At 33.5% G+C, this 16,769-nt stretch overlaps 5 protein-coding genes across 8 annotated transcripts; 2 read left to right on the top strand and 3 right to left on the bottom strand.

Annotated features, from left to right (window-relative positions):
- The first annotated feature begins 472 nt into the window (after positions 1–472).
- Positions 473–2,917, top strand: LOC128876799 (inhibitor of growth protein 1). Its single transcript, XM_054123487.1, has 3 exons — positions 473–893; positions 1,082–1,285; positions 1,364–2,917. The coding sequence occupies exons 1-3, from the start codon at positions 758–760 to the stop codon at positions 1,939–1,941; spliced, it is 918 nt and encodes a 305-aa protein (XP_053979462.1). The 5' UTR covers positions 473–757; the 3' UTR covers positions 1,942–2,917.
- A 100-nt stretch (positions 2,918–3,017) lies between these two features.
- On the bottom strand, positions 3,018–7,166 carry LOC128876805 (ubiquitin-conjugating enzyme E2-17 kDa). 4 transcript variants are annotated; one of them, XM_054123499.1, is made up of 5 exons: positions 6,588–7,166; positions 5,597–5,677; positions 5,304–5,508; positions 3,691–3,852; positions 3,018–3,473 (listed from the first exon to the last, which is right to left on the bottom strand). In XM_054123499.1, exons 1-4 carry the CDS (start codon positions 6,629–6,631, stop codon positions 3,697–3,699), a joined length of 486 nt encoding a protein of 161 aa, XP_053979474.1. In that variant the 5' UTR covers positions 6,632–7,166; the 3' UTR covers positions 3,018–3,473; positions 3,691–3,696. The 4 variants fall into 4 exon arrangements, with proteins under 4 accessions (XP_053979474.1, XP_053979475.1, XP_053979473.1 ...); XM_054123500.1 differs by having other exon boundaries at positions 3,018–3,852; positions 6,588–6,848; positions 6,937–7,166; XM_054123498.1 differs by having other exon boundaries at positions 3,018–3,852.
- Positions 7,167–8,224: 1,058 nt separating this feature from the next.
- LOC128876795 (programmed cell death protein 2-like) lies at positions 8,225–10,259 on the top strand. The gene is made up of 4 exons (XM_054123482.1): positions 8,225–8,484; positions 8,676–9,106; positions 9,178–9,633; positions 9,706–10,259. The coding sequence occupies exons 1-4, from the start codon at positions 8,374–8,376 to the stop codon at positions 9,968–9,970; spliced, it is 1,263 nt and encodes a 420-aa protein (XP_053979457.1). The 5' UTR covers positions 8,225–8,373; the 3' UTR covers positions 9,971–10,259.
- LOC128876790 (complex I assembly factor ACAD9, mitochondrial-like) lies at positions 10,173–12,559 on the bottom strand. The gene has a single exon (XM_054123463.1). The coding sequence runs from the start codon at positions 12,300–12,302 to the stop codon at positions 10,431–10,433; it is 1,872 nt and encodes a 623-aa protein (XP_053979438.1). The 5' UTR covers positions 12,303–12,559; the 3' UTR covers positions 10,173–10,430.
- A 262-nt stretch (positions 12,560–12,821) lies between these two features.
- Positions 12,822–14,085, bottom strand: LOC128876801 (proteasome subunit beta type-5). The gene is made up of 5 exons (XM_054123489.1): positions 13,902–14,085; positions 13,651–13,807; positions 13,373–13,585; positions 13,061–13,294; positions 12,822–12,989 (listed from the first exon to the last, which is right to left on the bottom strand). Exons 1-5 carry the CDS (start codon positions 14,043–14,045, stop codon positions 12,889–12,891), a joined length of 849 nt encoding a protein of 282 aa, XP_053979464.1. The 5' UTR covers positions 14,046–14,085; the 3' UTR covers positions 12,822–12,888.
- Positions 14,086–16,769: the final 2,684 nt, after the last annotated feature.

Here is a 16,769-nt window from a genome sequence, read left to right as displayed (position 1 = left end):
CATAAGTTTTGACGTCAAATGGTTAGTCAAATCAGCATTTAAATTCCTGATTCTCAATCGTTTCTGTATAATCGAACAATTTCATATTCATTATTATACATCATCAATTACAACCTTTAAAAAACTATCTTTTAAAATGCGATTAAACAAAGGTTATCAATTTTATATGAAACACAAATATCCCCAACCATTATTAAGCTCATTTCATTGTCATATTTTGTAACCACTCTCGAGTTTAGAAATATTTGTAAATATTTAATTATAAATGCTAGTTACGACACTATTACTTTTTCGATAATAACACTTTTCATAAGTACGATTTCTTATATTACATTTCTGTTGTAAATACTCAGTACAAAACTACAATTTGAATTTATGACAAACGTATGTTATGATATTTTATTGAAATCGTTCATAAAACATTTTTGGAATTCAATAACTGAAATTTATAATATGCTTATATATATTTCTCTTCGAAAAGTAGTTGGCTGAACTCACTCATGGGTCCAGCAGCCATGTTTGATTCTCATGACAAATACAAATGGAGTATCCAAAAAAAGTCTCACAACAGTTTACTTGCGTTTGTTACGATTCGATTGAACCAGATTGGTATGGTTGTAAATTAATTGATAAACATATCTGTATAAATGCTGCTAAACGTTAGAAAAGTTGTCACGGCATCTTCGAAGATTTTATCAGCGATCGGACTGTTTTCATATTTTTTAACCGTTGAAGGAAATTCGTAAAAAGAGTGAATATGTTAAACCAAGCTGTAGTCGAAGCTCTATATTCCGCAACGTACATCGAGAATTATTTGGACTGTGTGGAAAATTTACCAAACGACTTACAAAGACACGTTTCCCGGCTCCGAGAACTTGATGCCACTTGTCAAAGTAATTAACGTTACGAAACATTAAAATAAATTTCTATACATTGTTGGAATAAACAGCGAATATAAATTAGAAACAGATTTTATGTTTTAAAGTGTTATGCTGTTATTGAGTAACTTAATACTGATATGTATGACTTATATTGCTTATGGGAACTTACAAATTACCTTTACTTTCTTAATTCCATATAGCATACCTACGTGAGGTGGATCAACAACAAGAAGCATTGAGAAATGACACAGACATGACAGTTAGAAGAAGAGCACTTTTAAGAGTTCAACAAGCATTGATTGCTGCCCAAGAAATAGGTGATGAAAAATTGCAAATTGTTCAGCAAGTTCAAGATCTCATAGAAAACAAATCCAGGCAATTGGACTTGGATTATCGTAATCTTGGTATGTTCCTTTGTTTGTATTAATTTTATGGATGTTTAAAACATTATAATATTTTCTCTATGTTTGAACTCCTTACAGATTTTGGAAAAGAACAAGAGAGTAGCGAATCCACTCGTGAAACAAATGCAAATATTAATTCAAACACTTCTGGCAATACAAATAATTCTGAAAGACAAACCAAAAGAGCTAGGAGGACAAGAACAGAGACATTAGTTGAGTCCTCTAATGCATTAGACATGATTGTGATGACAGAGACACGTTCTAACTCTCTGTCTAATACAAGCAATGGGAATCAAAAGAAAACAAGTACTACTACTACTGGTAAGAAGAAGAAAAGGAAGGCTAAACAAGGTAATCAGCAAAATCAACATCGTGAAGACACTCCACCACCCCCAGAAGATGATCTTGCGATAGATCCAGATGAACCAACGTATTGTCTGTGCGACCAAATATCATATGGGGAGATGATATTGTGTGATAATGATCTATGTCCTATAGAGTGGTTCCATTTTTCGTGTGTTTCCTTAAGTACTAAGCCAAAAGGTAAATGGTTCTGTCCAAAATGTAGAGGAGATCGACCAAATGTTATGAAGCCCAAAGCACAATTTTTAAAAGAATTAGAAAGGTATAATAAGGAGAAAGAAGAGAAATCGTAGCAGGAGAAGTTGGTGAGAAATTTAAACTTTGGAAGACTTAATTAAAACGAAAGAAATCTTTTAAAACGTACTTTGTACATTTAAGTAAAATTTTTAAGATTCCATTAAATACACTGTTTGACTTGTGACAACCAATGAAAAATTTAATAGAAGTTTCATGAAACACTGAATGAAATTGATTCATTGTTAAATGTGTTATTGTATAGATATGCGTGTGAACTATCATCTAATCAACTATAATTTAAGATAAATTATATTTGTATAATATTCACTACTGTAAATATTGTGACAAGAAAATATTAAATGGTAACTATGAAATAGGTTATCTTGCTGATGTATGTTTCAAAATTTGTTTTCTATTTGTTACTTAAAAAAAAAAAATGCTGGTCCTCTACATATTTTGAGCAATAATGTATCATGAATATATGCCTGTCACAATTTAAATAGCATAGCAGTATTAAACAAAAAATGGAAGTAATTTTTTTGTAATATAAATTGTTATAAATAAATTAGTTTAATAATTTCTTTATATGATTTTATTGCATAATTATCATCATATATGTTAAGTAACATTGGTAAAATTTGATTGTATTATTTATAAAATGTATAGTTGTATAGGAAATATTGTTACAGATTACTACCAGTGATTATCATGTATTTGATATAACATATACATGTACAAAAGAAAATTATTGAATCTCTAAACAACACTCGTATGTCCAATTTCGTTTTATGTACCTTTTCTGTTAGAATGAAAATATTTGTTGTATATAAAAATAATGTATTTTTAAAATACAAATTCTGCTTAGTATGTAATGTACACGTTTAACAAGCTATCATTTTTCGTAATTGAGTATGAACATAAGTAGCAAAACAAATTGTTTTATAAAATCAATTTGTCTCTTGCATAATTATACAAACTTTTTTTTATGAAACATGTTTATAAAAAATAAATTTAACGTTTCCATTACACTTACTGATTTTTATTACGATAATCATTTTTACTCTTTTTATCCTTCCTTTCTGATAGGTTAACAAGCTATAATGAAAGGATACTAATTAGTATATACTGTTACTACTGTGGTTTCAGCTTTATTAGCAAGTTACAAATATTTAATAGTTATCCTTTCACAAAGTTAATTACTGTATTTAATTGTATGTATTATATTATTTATACACTGACGTATTTACCTTCTGTGTTCAAGAAAAAGCAAACTATTTTTCGATCTGTTTTCGTAGAATTATAAGTAGGCGGTGTTTCGTTAATATTTGAGTTTTTAACGGTTTAAAAATTATTTCGTAAAGGCCCTCTTACATTTAAATACAGCTGTTAGTTATAATGTAAATTAATGTTGCAAAGAGGAATTTATACGTATATTTTTTTATTTTTTGAATTTTGCTGTGTATGCGCCTAAATTCTAATTATAATGAGCAAAATCATACACATTTTACATATACTTATAGGTAATGATCACATATGTAAGTTCACAGTGCGATTTCGCATCACTCCAGTGCTCTACATTTTTACGTATCTGAAACACATTCGAAAGAAAATAAATCTTTTTTATTTATAAGTAATTGAATTAGCATCAATGGCTAGTTAGTATAGAAGTGGTTTTTTGTAGAACAATGGAGGATTTGATGTATAGCTTTTACGGCACGGGAGAAAGTATTTCACGCCAAATTTATAGAAACGATACCGGAAACTGTACCCAAAGGAATCGTATGAAATTATTGAATGAATCATACTTAATGTCAGCGGGGATCTTCTGTGTAACTTTCTTGAAAGTTCAACCAAGACTGTTCAACAACAGTAGCTACTCTCTTCTCATATTCTCGTTTATTTTCTTGATATAATTGTGCCGCTAAAGAATTGGCTGGAGAGTTTGGATTTGGTTCATCCAAAAGGGACTGCAACAAATATTTTATAAAATTTAAGTACCTACAACACACAAATATCGCTGTGATATAACATAGGCTTCTTCTAACTGTAAATAGCATAAAAGGTTAAAGAAAACCATTAAACTATAAAGTGAAATTATGCATTTATTATGTGTATGTATATATACATACATATATATATATATATATTTATTTATATATGCATATATGTATATATGTAATATGTATAAGTGAATTTACGTACTATATGAAGTACTAAAATTTTAATTGAAATATAATTCTGTGCTTGGAAAAAGCAATGCTTCATAGCACAGGAACAAAAGCGCCAAGTATTAATTATCCTCTAATGTTTAATATTACTAATTTCGTGTTATCGAATATCGAAATAAATAAATACACAATTTTATAATAATTTATTATTCAACATTGTAAAAATTCGGTCTAATGTTGCACATCGTGGTAGTTCAATAGAGCTTTAGGAAGAAACATGCTAATGTTTAGCGTTAGCTCCTTGGTAAGGCTGCACGTTCTCCACTGTATCTGATGGCTGTAGGTGGCTGATTGATGCTGCGACAGCACCGTGAAAACGCCTGCGACTAATCCACAAAACTCTGCTCCACGCAAGCCTTCACTCGCTTCTCGTACTCGCGTCGGTTCTCTTTGTACAGTTGTGCTGCCATAGAGTTGGCAGGTGAATTCGGGTTCGGGTCACTTAACAGCGACTGCAACCACATAAGTCGTACTCATTACACAATGTTTTCAATTACTTTTTCTTATGATGCATGGCCGTAATTGTAAGTAGATGATATTTTTTACTTGGTATTGGTGATTAGAAATACATTTGTGGTCAGGTAAACAAATTACAAGCACAATTGTACACTAACATTATATATGCAAATAATTTTGGATTTAATGAACTAGACTTTGCTGAATTGCAACCGCTGTTAAGACAAAAACTTATGAATTTTTATGGTTTTTACAAGAAACACGAGAAAACAAAGAATTCCCCGTAAAACAACAAAATAATTAAGCATACTCTATTTCAATGATGTGCATAATAATGTATACATTTGATTAGTTATTTTTTTATTTTAGATTAAGTAACTGCCATGCAAAACATATTTGCAGTTTTTATACGAGAAAATAATATTGTATTACAGGATTAAAAATAACACAAGAAAAAATTGTAATCGTGTCTTATTTATTATTAGTATATTTTAAATTAATTTTTTAAAGAGATACCGATCATATATTCCCTTATACTTACTGTTACAAACTGAATGAATCATCAGTTTGTAAGAAATTCAACGCGTAATATGTAATTATGAAATACATGCAAAAATGAGGACTTTACATAAAAACAATCAAAATAAAAAACAAACAAATAAAAATTTGGATAAACAAGTACTTTTAACACATTGAACTATAAAGTAAAGTGGATTAATGAGCATTTGGTGTACCTGTATGGATGTTAGAATAGCAGAGACATCGTAAGTAGGGCTCCAACGATTCTGTAGTATGTCAAGACAAATGCCTCCATCAGCATACACATTAGGGTGAAACATCTTACTAACAAATCTCACTGTAGGTGGTTTATTTGGATATTCTTCTGTAAATTCTATTGTAAGTTTGAAGGTACCATCTTCGAATGGAGTGTCATGTGGTCTAAAAGAATAATTGATTTTGGCTTTAATGTAAAAAAATATTCAAGTGAAAGTAATTGTAAGTAATTATTACATTTGTTTTATCTTACCCGAATATAACTGCATTCCATATCAAAATATTATTGTCTGTTGGTGCTCCTGATACTCCAGTGGGTGGGTCTTCCTGTAATCTATTCACAAAAAATTTTCATTATGAACCATCAAAACATACGAATGTGTTTGATGGATACAATTTGTAATATGGAATATTTTGTAAACAACTTTCATAAAATCTTTTGATTTATCAAAGAGATTGCTTTGTGTAAGTATATATTTAGCTTTCTTACGAATCTCAATGTCACATCAATGTCTTTTGATATAAAACATGTTTTAATGATGTTCTATACATACATCAACAGCAAGTCTGAATGTTTTTATGCATCTTATCACTTGTTATATATACTACAAGACAAAGCAACCAAAGCAAAAAGTAATAAGAATTACATATAAATACGACTATACGATAAATTACTTGATAATTAACAATATTAAATGGTATTAGTTCAGCTAGATATCATTGTTTTTTTTTTTGTATTGATTATATATACAACAATTTACTTGGAAAAAAAATAAAAGTAAACACACCAGCAATGCATACTGTTTTTCTAAAACGAGTACTTATTCAACTGAAGAGAGGTTACTACAGGTCAATCTAATATTTATGAGAATCAATAGGGAGAAGTCATAATATAAACAAAACGATTCTCGATCACAATCCGTCCGCGATTTCCTCAACATTTCCGAAATCGCGACGAAAAATGCCTCGCGAATTCGTCAACGAACCATCGAAAGGTTTGGATGGGAATACAAATGAAACGCAGTAAACGATTGCAGATTCCTAATAATAACTTCTTCATGAGACGGGTCACAATGACGTTCGAGCATCGTATAAACCTTCCTATACGATTCTCGTCCCGTTAAACGGTTCTGGCCGCGTAGAAAGGTTACAAGCGAGCGAAATTGTGAATACAAAATACCATTTATAATGGCGGTACATGATACGCAAAAGTCATGACATAAGAATCTTAAGATGCACGATACCTCTTAAAATCTCTCATTAGTCTCCTTCTTGCGGGGGTAGACATCCCTCACGAATGGGCTTGTCGCTCCCAAATCGTTGATACGGATAGTTCTAGAACGTTTACGATGTCGTCCACACCTTACGTTAATGCTATACTTCAATAAAAGTAATCACAGCTCCGACACAACGGTTAGCTTCGACGACCTCGTCACATATACGAGAACGCCAGTTGTTTCTGCTGCGTACGTCTTTGCCTTTTGTCAGTCCGAAGGCCACCCTATCTGTACAATACCGTTATAGGTTGTTCAAAATTAGTTCTGCCCAACAGGTTTTCGATTGGCACTCGATCGTCTATCGATATTTTGACACCTTGAATTTTCACCGTCGCTCGTGGAAAAGGCCACCAGCATAAACCCTACGTAACGATCACCCTGTGAAATTCGTTCACCGGACTGCCAAACCACAGACAGCTGGATAGATATACGGAGGGGATAAAGAATGAACTGTTTTGCGCATGACGTCACAAACTAAAATTGGACAACCCAGCCAATAGTTCGAAACCCTGAATTCGTTGTTCGATTTAAATTGATTGTCGCGATCTTTAGAAAGGTAGGCAAAGAGAACGAACGATGTACAGACACACGACGAAATGTGTTTGTTAATCTTTTTTATAGTTATTGTGGTACTATATGGACATCTATAGTTTATCCAGCGCAGAGAAATTTGAGTAAATAAAACCACGTGACTGCTACGGAATCGCATTGGCCCATTGTCACTAGTTAGAAATGTATCGTAGATCGACTTATCGTGGGTCGATACATGTATTTTTATTTTTATTACTTTGTTTGATACCTTTATATATTCTCATTTAGGGACTCTTTTACTACGACGCTGTGATTATTATTATAAATCAAAGCTAGAAAACTTTTTGTAGTAACAATTCGAATCTGTCTAGACCCTTGTATTAGAAACTATTTTAGGGATTCTCTAGTTGAGGAACGAGAGCTGTTATTGGATGGAATGGGTGTATCCAGAAAGGTCACCGTTCACTAAGCCACTCTATAGCGAGTTTAAAATAAGTGGCGCCATCGGTGGCAAAACGCCCAAGTTTGTAGTAGAAAATAGTTCCCACCGCCCCTGTAAGATAGCGCCACCAATGCTTTTGCTCAATTATTCTTTATTTTTCGTAAATTTATAGTTAATACGATTCTTTGATCCATAACGCTACAATATATTAGTTTTTAGGTCAAATCTATCATTTTTATAAATAGTTATTTAATGCAGCAATAGGTAATAAACCCTTTAGTTAGTAGCGCCATCAAGCAGCAACAGTGGGAACTAGTTTTTACTACAAATTTGGCCGTTTGCCCACCGATGGCGCCACTAAAATTAAAACCCGCTCACAGAGCGGCTTACTGAGCGGCGGCCTTTGCGAAGGCATCCACTACGGAAGTGTGGACTCCAAATTACGAATTAGGAATATTCGTATAATTCACGAAAGATGGAAACGAATAATCAGATTCGTTTTTCATTCAATCAGAAAATTTCATAATGTAGCCTGTATTGTACGCATTACGAGTAAATTATAAGGACAAAAGATGATTTTTTTTACGTAATATTTGCTTATACATGAAGCATTCCAAAATCGATAATGGAACAGGATACTATTAAAAGCGCACGCGTGAACTGTGATACTGATGCTTGTCAGCTGTCCACCGCTGAATACAACGTTGTATTGAGAATTGAAGTATTCTTTGTCCTACTACGAAGTCTTCCAATGAAGAAATATAGTTTTAATCAGACTTAATGGCTTGTGATAATCGGACGAAAGTATACTTGGGATACGAAGATGAATACGTTACTGATAAGCACCGGTCCAGTATCAATTTTATGACAAATAAGATCGGCGGATTTCCAGTAAGTGGTTGTTTTACATTTAAAGCCAATCAAATCGAACGCGTGGCAAATTTGAAATTGTAACTAAATTCTTCAAAAAATGATACATCACTTTTTAACTTAATCATGCCAAGTATTTCACATTTGTAACGTTATAACTATTAGGTCTACTATAGCGTAGACCTAATTAAGTATATCATTATTGTTCGTAGAACTGTCACGAGAAAACTACATTGTCGTTACCGCAATGTAGATTATGTGGATTACATCAGCTCCTGGCACTTCAGCTGTATGTTCCATTAGATAATTCTAAGTATCATCGAACGCTTTATATTTTCGCATGTATAAATCCAAACTGCTGGAATCAAAATGAAAGTTGGACTTGTATAAGGGTGCAAGTATTAGAAGACGAATGTAAAACAAATGCTTTAGACAGTAGCAGTGTAAATGTGCCATCAACAACGTCATGGTTATCGGATGCTGATGATTGGGGTGATAATTTAAATGACAATTCTGAAAAAAATGGGAATAATTTATTGAGCAACAATGCTATAAAATTGAATTTTTCCCTGAGAAGAGAAATAGATGAAAATATCAGGGAAGAATTATCTGTACTACATGTTGATGATCCTAATGCAAATAGGTAGGTGCCTGTTGTTTTTTTAATTCACTCAGAAATGTATGCAGTCACTGTTCAAATTTAATTTATTTTAGTCCAGCAAGTGTAGAATCTCCAGTTGGAATAGGTGCTGTAGGTAGATTAGATTCACCTCAGGCATCCGCTGAAATTGATGGAGAAGAAAGTGAAGTTGTCTGCATCGATACTCCAACACAGCCTCAATGTGATTTAATTAGTTTGTTGCATGATGTAACTCCCTTTCCTATTCAATTGGAATCAAACACAGAAACCAAATTTTCATTTGTTGAAATATTCCTTTCTGTGGAAGAAGAAGATCGTGGTACAGATGTACCACAACATGTTTGTGATTTACTCCTTGAATACCAATACAGGAATCCAGATTTATCTACAAAATCTGTAGCAGACTTGGACGAAAGCAAGACTACAGAAACAGCTACAGAGAAATATGAAAAGAGCATTCCTATGCATGGAGATGAAATGTTTCACAACTTTGTTTCTCAAATACAAAAGAATCCTGGTCAGCTTTTGCGGTAAGGAATCATTTTACATGTCATGTATATTATTGCAATATTTTTAAATTTATAGTTCATTTTATATTTCAGATATTCACGAGACAATTCTATGCCATTATTATTGTATCCTATTAGTGGATGTGTCGGAAGATGTCGACATTGCGGCAGTGAAATGACATTCGAACTTCAAATTTTACCTACATTAATTTCGAAATTAATACTTCAACCACGAACTGAAAAGAATTTCCAAATTGAATTTGGTACTGTTTTAGTTTATACTTGTGCCAGAAGTTGTTGGTCCGCGACAGATTTATACAGGGAAGAGCACGTTATTGTTCAAGCAGAGAGGTTATAGTGATAGTACAATTGAAATAAATTTAATAGAATTTTAAACTTTCGATATTAGAGAAATTGTAGTTACATCGTTTTGGTTGCAAAATACCGTCCATCCTTCTGCATATACATTAGAATTCCTGATAATGAATGATGCATAAAAATAAAGTTTTAATTCCAGGTGCAAATTCATTCCATATACCTTTTTAAAGAGTATACTAGGACAGTTGTGAAAGTTATTTTATTTTTATGTAGTTTAAGAAAAACTGTACATTGCTATTCATACATAAATACAGAAACTTTAATGGAAATATGTTTACTTATTCTATAATTTATTGTATTTATTTATACAGCATTATATCAACAAAATTCGTTTATGTATATATACATGTGTATGTATATTTCAACTATGAAAGCCGATTTATAAATAGTAATGTAAAATTAAAATGCAATGAAATCTCTGCATTGTATTGGTTAGTCATTTAAAGAGTCCTACTTAAAGGATGTTCCAACGGATATTTACGTTGTTGGTATGCCGTATCACTCATATTTACACGAACATAATCTGCATTCAATGATTCTTCTTCTTCAATTTCTTTTTTAATAGTAGTCACATTTTTTATCAAACCATATGACAAACACACTGTCATACTTTTTTCAATCTCTCCATTTCGAAGACCGATACAATATGATCTTGATGAACGTGATAAATTAGCAATTCCTGCATATATCTCTGTCAACATTTCAGTGACTCTGATGAGTTCTATTTGGTGCTTTACAATATTTGCTCCATGGCGCTCAAGTAGTGTTTGAGTAACTTGATTAAATGATTTAATAGCTTCTTCAAGAAAATAACCAGCTAATTTCAATGATGGATGAACATTGGCTTTAATTTCTATCTTAGATGCAGATAAGTTTAAGAAATCTGATATAATAGCAAAAATAGGAAATTTAGAAGCATTTCGCTTTTTATATACATGGTTATGCACAAATTGTCCCAAATGTTTGAAGAGATTTGTAGCTACATATACACTTGCATCCACATTGTTTGAATCCATTGTTGTTAAAGCTAAGGCATCATGAAATGATTGTATATAAAAACTGTTGTTTAGGTAACTCTGTGCACCCACCAATTGTAATCCTAATTGAATGCCTTTCAAACATTGATTTGCACAATATGTTTCAGTAATGATTCTTTCAAGTTGAACATCTGCATTTTCATATGCATCTGCTAATCCACTTGTGAGATATGCCATACTTTCCATAGTATACAAAGAAAACATTGAATCAGATATTACTTTTTTTACAGCACCAAACTCATGGTAATTTCTATCAAAGTGCTCTAGTTCTGTGACATCTGTTGTTAATTTGTTTATGAAATTTCGTAAAATACTAATAGCCTGTGCAGATATATTTTGTCTTCCAGGTGTTAACAAGTCTAACATCAGGTCAAGTGCTTTGCCGGGTTCACCAATTACATTTTTATTAGGTATCAATGTATTTTCAAATCTTATTGTACATGTGGGTATATCATGACGTCCAATTGTTTCATGTACTTCAGTACAAGTTACACCTCCAAATTTTTTTTCAACCAGAAACAGAGATATTGATTCTCGGCTATAAATATTTCCTGTTAGACTATGTGCAAAGACGAAGAAAAGATTGGCATTCGTTCCATTAACAACAAATGATTTTTTACCACTTAATGACCAAGAATTTTCTTCGGTTGGCACAGCTTCACATTTGATATTATTAATATTTGTCATATTATTATCTTCTTTAATACATACTGTAGGAATAATTTCACCACTCATAATTTTTGGTAAATATTCAAGTTTCTGGCTGGCTGAGCCATACTTTGAAATTATTTGTATGGGTGTGATGTGATTTTTTACTATATAGGTACCCAACCATGGTATCGTACTAAGTGTTTCTATAAGTTTTAACGATTCTGTTTCCAACAGATTTAAACCACCGTTTTCTTCGTCAACGTAAGCTCGAAATACCTCGAGATCCCTGAGATATCCCAGAAGGTTTTCTTTATCCAACTTTTTATTTGGGTCAGTACAACTTGAAATATAATCTTCAATTGGCTTCAACCAGTTAAAAAATTCTTTATATCTATGAAAAGGTTGCGCTTCAGGATAACTGAGAATACTTTGATCAAACTTTCCTAAGATTAAACTCTTCAGAAATTGTTCTTTTTCCGGCTTTTTCTCTCTATGAGGTGAAAAAACAGTTTCTAGGTTATATTCATCTTTGGATTTCGTTGTCTGTTGCGTGTTCCTTTTTAATAAATAATTTGATCTAACATTTAGAAATTTCTTGATTTGCAATGACTGTCGTACAAGCATTATTGAATGTCAAAGGAACGTGAAAAGTCGAAGGATCAGTAAACACTGAACGCGTAAGAAAGAAAACAACAACGTTCTACGACTTTTCGTTCGCGTTCATCCACGTGTGTACATATGTATATACATGCATTTGTATACATAGCACGTATTATTTACATATATATTGCTTTCTATATAAAGTAGTTATAAACGTAATATCTTAATTTTCTTATTTCTTGGCGTCACACAACTCGGTTTCACTTTCGGACAAATTTTATTTCACGTGCAATATGACTAATCAAAATTTAATTTATTTCTCTTCTAGATAGAAAAATCATTTCTTTTCATAAACAATTCGAAAACCGTTCATGTCCGTGAAGTATTTATATTATAAATGAAATAATTATCAAACGAGTGTTAAATTAATATGCCTAGTAAATAATTATTTTCAAGTTTCCCTAGCTATAAAAAAGTATTTCTGAGAAAAGAATATTAATGCAGAAAATACATGAATGGTTTTTTGTATAATATATCAAACAATTTTGTTTATAGAAATCGATTTTATTAAAGGAAACATTTGACAGAGTACAATGATATTTAATTCCTATTAGTTGACATCTTTTTGCTTCTGTTCTTCATACTTATAATGAAGGTCTTTACAATCTTCATCAGAAATATGTACCCAGCCTGTTGATTTCATATGATAAACTGTAAAGGAGAAATATATTAGTATTTTACATGCATACTGCCGATACTTTTTTGTTTGTATCATTACACACCTCTTATAATACCACCAGAGTAAGCATCTCTGTGGGTGGCATGGTAAATGGATCGTCTGCCCAGTTCATAAGCTTCTTCATCAGATAAATCCCAATTATAACCAGAATCTAGAGCACCAAATGCATAGATTGATCCTGATCCTACGCTAAAAACTTTCCCTGGTGTACGAGTACCTTCTGAATCCACATAATACAAACTAGGTCCTCTTTTGTCCCATCCAGCAAGCATCATACCTGTTAATCAATATTTTATTGACTATCTTTATTAAAAAGAGAGAGAAGTATTGGTTACTTTACAAAGTACAAACTCACCAATACTCAATCCCATTCCTTTGTAATTATATATCATATTAGACAAAAGTTTGCTAGCAGCTGCAATAGAAATGCGTTCTCTATTTCTCAATTCATACATGCGACATTCTTTTGCCAATACTCTGTCCCAGTAGACACAGTCTGCAGCACCGCCAGCCAAAGTTCCAAGAAGATAGTCATTAATTTCGACAATCTTCTTCATAGTGGAAGAACCTATAAAAAAGATTGTATAGATTTTTCTGTGATTTGTTGGGCTCACGTAAATATTTAAAATATACCAATAAATTGGCCTCCTGTTGCACGTGAATCAACAGCAAGAACAATACCGCCTTTGTATTGAAAACCCAATGTGGTAGTTCCATGATCAAATTTAATCTTGATATGTTTCCCAGTTTCATCTGTTCCTTCTGTGAGGCGAGCCAAGTTTTCTGCTGGCTAAATCAAAAACATTTAAAAGAGTATGATGTAGCAAATTTAAATGTAGAATGGTACGAACAAGCAAAAAATTTGTCTTAAATAATTTACTAACGTTTACGTAGGGTGGTACAGCCAGCTGTGCATTGTTAATGAAATTCCTGCTGTAAGCTTGAATTTCCTGTGAAAAATAATTCTTCTCGCGTGTTGCATTAAAATCAACAAATGAATTGAGACCGCAAACTTCAGCGAGCGCCATTTTTGTGGTAGTCTACTGTCGAATGCTTGTCATCTTGTTAATTCAGCAAGATCTCGATAGTGGGCGCATTTGGTGTAACGTTTCCTAAACTTGCCACTAGAGTACAAATCGTAGCCATTTTCTTTTATCAGGTCGATTCGAATATTGGCGTCCCGCAGTGTCTCCTATTTAATTGTAGAAATTCATTAGTGTTTCGAAACTATTCCATTTATTCTAAACTGGGTAAATACATAAATCCCACGCGTTGGGACTCGAGTACTCGATGTATCATTTAACATGTAATTATAAATTATATAAGTTATGTATTATTTTTATAGTTCATTATACGAGTAGCTTGATTGTAGAATATACAGGGTAGGCCGCGTATCATTTATTCTATCAACTTCAGAATCCATTTATCTCATTTCCCGCGTAAATGTATGGTACAAAGGGACTTTCAGCACACTTAGTTCCGATTCTCTCCGTTACTAGCGCTGCAATCGTATTTCAGTTTGAATCGATAACTCGACAAGTTGCAAGTGGAAAATAAAATTTCATAGAAATGTACGAGTTGTTGACTCGTAACTTTGCCTCGTGAAACGTGTCAATCATCATATTGTTTTTGCCTCGTTGCCTCGACAGGAATTCGAAGAAATCCTAGAAGCCAAACAAATGTTTTCTTTTACCAACCTTTCATCAGCACGTAGAGGGCTTCGTCACCGTCGACTTGCGGGAATCATTGCACGATGGCGCTCGAGGTACCAATATGTCCGCCGTGCAGCATCATTCGAAAACGAAACTACGCTTTGAATCAGGGAAGTTGTGTGGACAGCAGCAGATATAGGGCAAGATAAACATTGTCAACTTATCGATAATAGCGTATCACATTCAATATCTCCGTACGTGAAACTATAAACGTACACGATGCGAGTCTATGCGAGCCTTCGTCTATTATTCGTGTATCGGTGAAACGTGTCCCGATCGTAACCTAACTCTACCAACACGCCGATATGTGTTCGTTGCAATGACGATTCGTTTCACAGTGAGCTAACAAGACACACAAACGGCCTATTATTGTTGGTCGATTACTCGTATCAAGAAAAGATACGAAGGTTTCAGTAGGAAAAAAAGGGAAAACTATTCCTTGGTAGTTTTCGTTTCTGATCTCAAGCGTAGTTGACATATCGTTCCACGTGGAGGCGTACTCCACGGTCTATGTATCGCGTGATTTATAGCGTTAAGATAATGAAAAGCGAGGGCACGTCACAATTTTGATACTACTTTAGAGCACAAAACATGCTCGATGTTTCGGGGCGAGGCGTTGGTTGAATATCATCGTCGCGTATTATTTTGCTCGCGGGGTCAGTGATATGACGTAGGACATACGATGGGGTCACGTGTACGGGGGTAAGGCACTTTACCGTGCTCAGCCATTGGTCTGCCCTCCGATCGCACCACCCATACCCGCGCGACGTTATCCCCATACACGATAATGTATAATTGCATATTTTCCTTCGCGATTCTTTGGTAAGGCGGTCGATGTTTGCCCGCCATGGAACGACGATAACGATAACATTCCTCCGTTCTTCTCTAGCCCCCGTTATCGTCGTTGTACGATCCCTTTTCCAAACGAGTGGATACATTGGGAGAACGAATCGTGTTGGTTTAGAACTAGGGCTGAGACATATTCAACTTTTCTCCTCTTCAAATAATTTCTACACATAAATTGTCAGATTTGTTTATCTTTTATTGTTTTTCTTTTGTTTAATTTGCCATACGAGTAACGATCATGGAGATATATCTGCATGGTAGCGTTTCGAGTGTTCGTTTCGTTTTTCTGAAATACTCGAGCAGGTCTCAGCGTTACATTCGTCGTAAGTAATCGCGCGCTATTACGTCGGACGCGATTATCATCTTAATATCGTCTTTTTTCGTTTATTGTCGCGTTTCGGTGAAGGTACGCGAGCGTAGGTATACGAGTACTACGTAGTACGAGCGATATCACAGATAAGAGGGGATAATGATCTCGCATTATACACGAGACACCATCGAATTCCGAACAGATCTTTGTTCTGCGATACATGCATAATTCAGATCGACCTGCACGGATTCAACGAATCCACTGTGTTTCTGTGTTTCTGTCTTTTTCTTCTTTCCTCTCTAGAGTATCAGGAAGACGAAATTAGTATCTTTATCAATCGACCTAATGGGACAGTGGTGGTCAACCTTCTGTACCTTACAATTAAATTATATCTTATGTTATTTAGACAACACATATATTGTCATCATATTATTTCAACAATGTTCAAGAAAATTAATACAATTTTTCTTTTTTGTTCTAGGGATAACCGAAACTGGATGGTTCACTAGTGTTTTACGAGGAAGATAGCCTCGCGGCTTCTAATTAGCGTGATTATTTTATGAAAACTTTCCGACTAATCTTCCGACGAGGTCATGTCATATTTTAGTTGGCCGTATTTTTTCGATGGTTGTCTGGATCTTCTTCTATTGACCGTATCGCAGATAAAATATTCTTAATTTATGAATGGCAAAATAGGAAAGTCGCGTGTTTTTAAAAATAACACGTATATGGATGAATCATCGACGAAAATTAGGAATGCTCTCCCAGATCTAAGTATCAATTGCATAACCAGAACACGTGATCAAGTGTTATCAAAACATAGCACGTTAATCTTTTCATTTTAATTTATTAGTAAGGATAAAGAAACGTTTCATCAGCGATCT

The sequence above is a fragment of the Hylaeus volcanicus genome, chromosome 5, assembly GCF_026283585.1.
Source record: "Hylaeus volcanicus isolate JK05 chromosome 5, UHH_iyHylVolc1.0_haploid, whole genome shotgun sequence".
Taxonomy (NCBI): domain Eukaryota; kingdom Metazoa; phylum Arthropoda; class Insecta; order Hymenoptera; family Colletidae; genus Hylaeus; species Hylaeus volcanicus.
The sequence above is the reverse complement of the archived record's forward strand: the minus strand, read 5'-3'. Positions and strand labels throughout refer to the sequence as shown.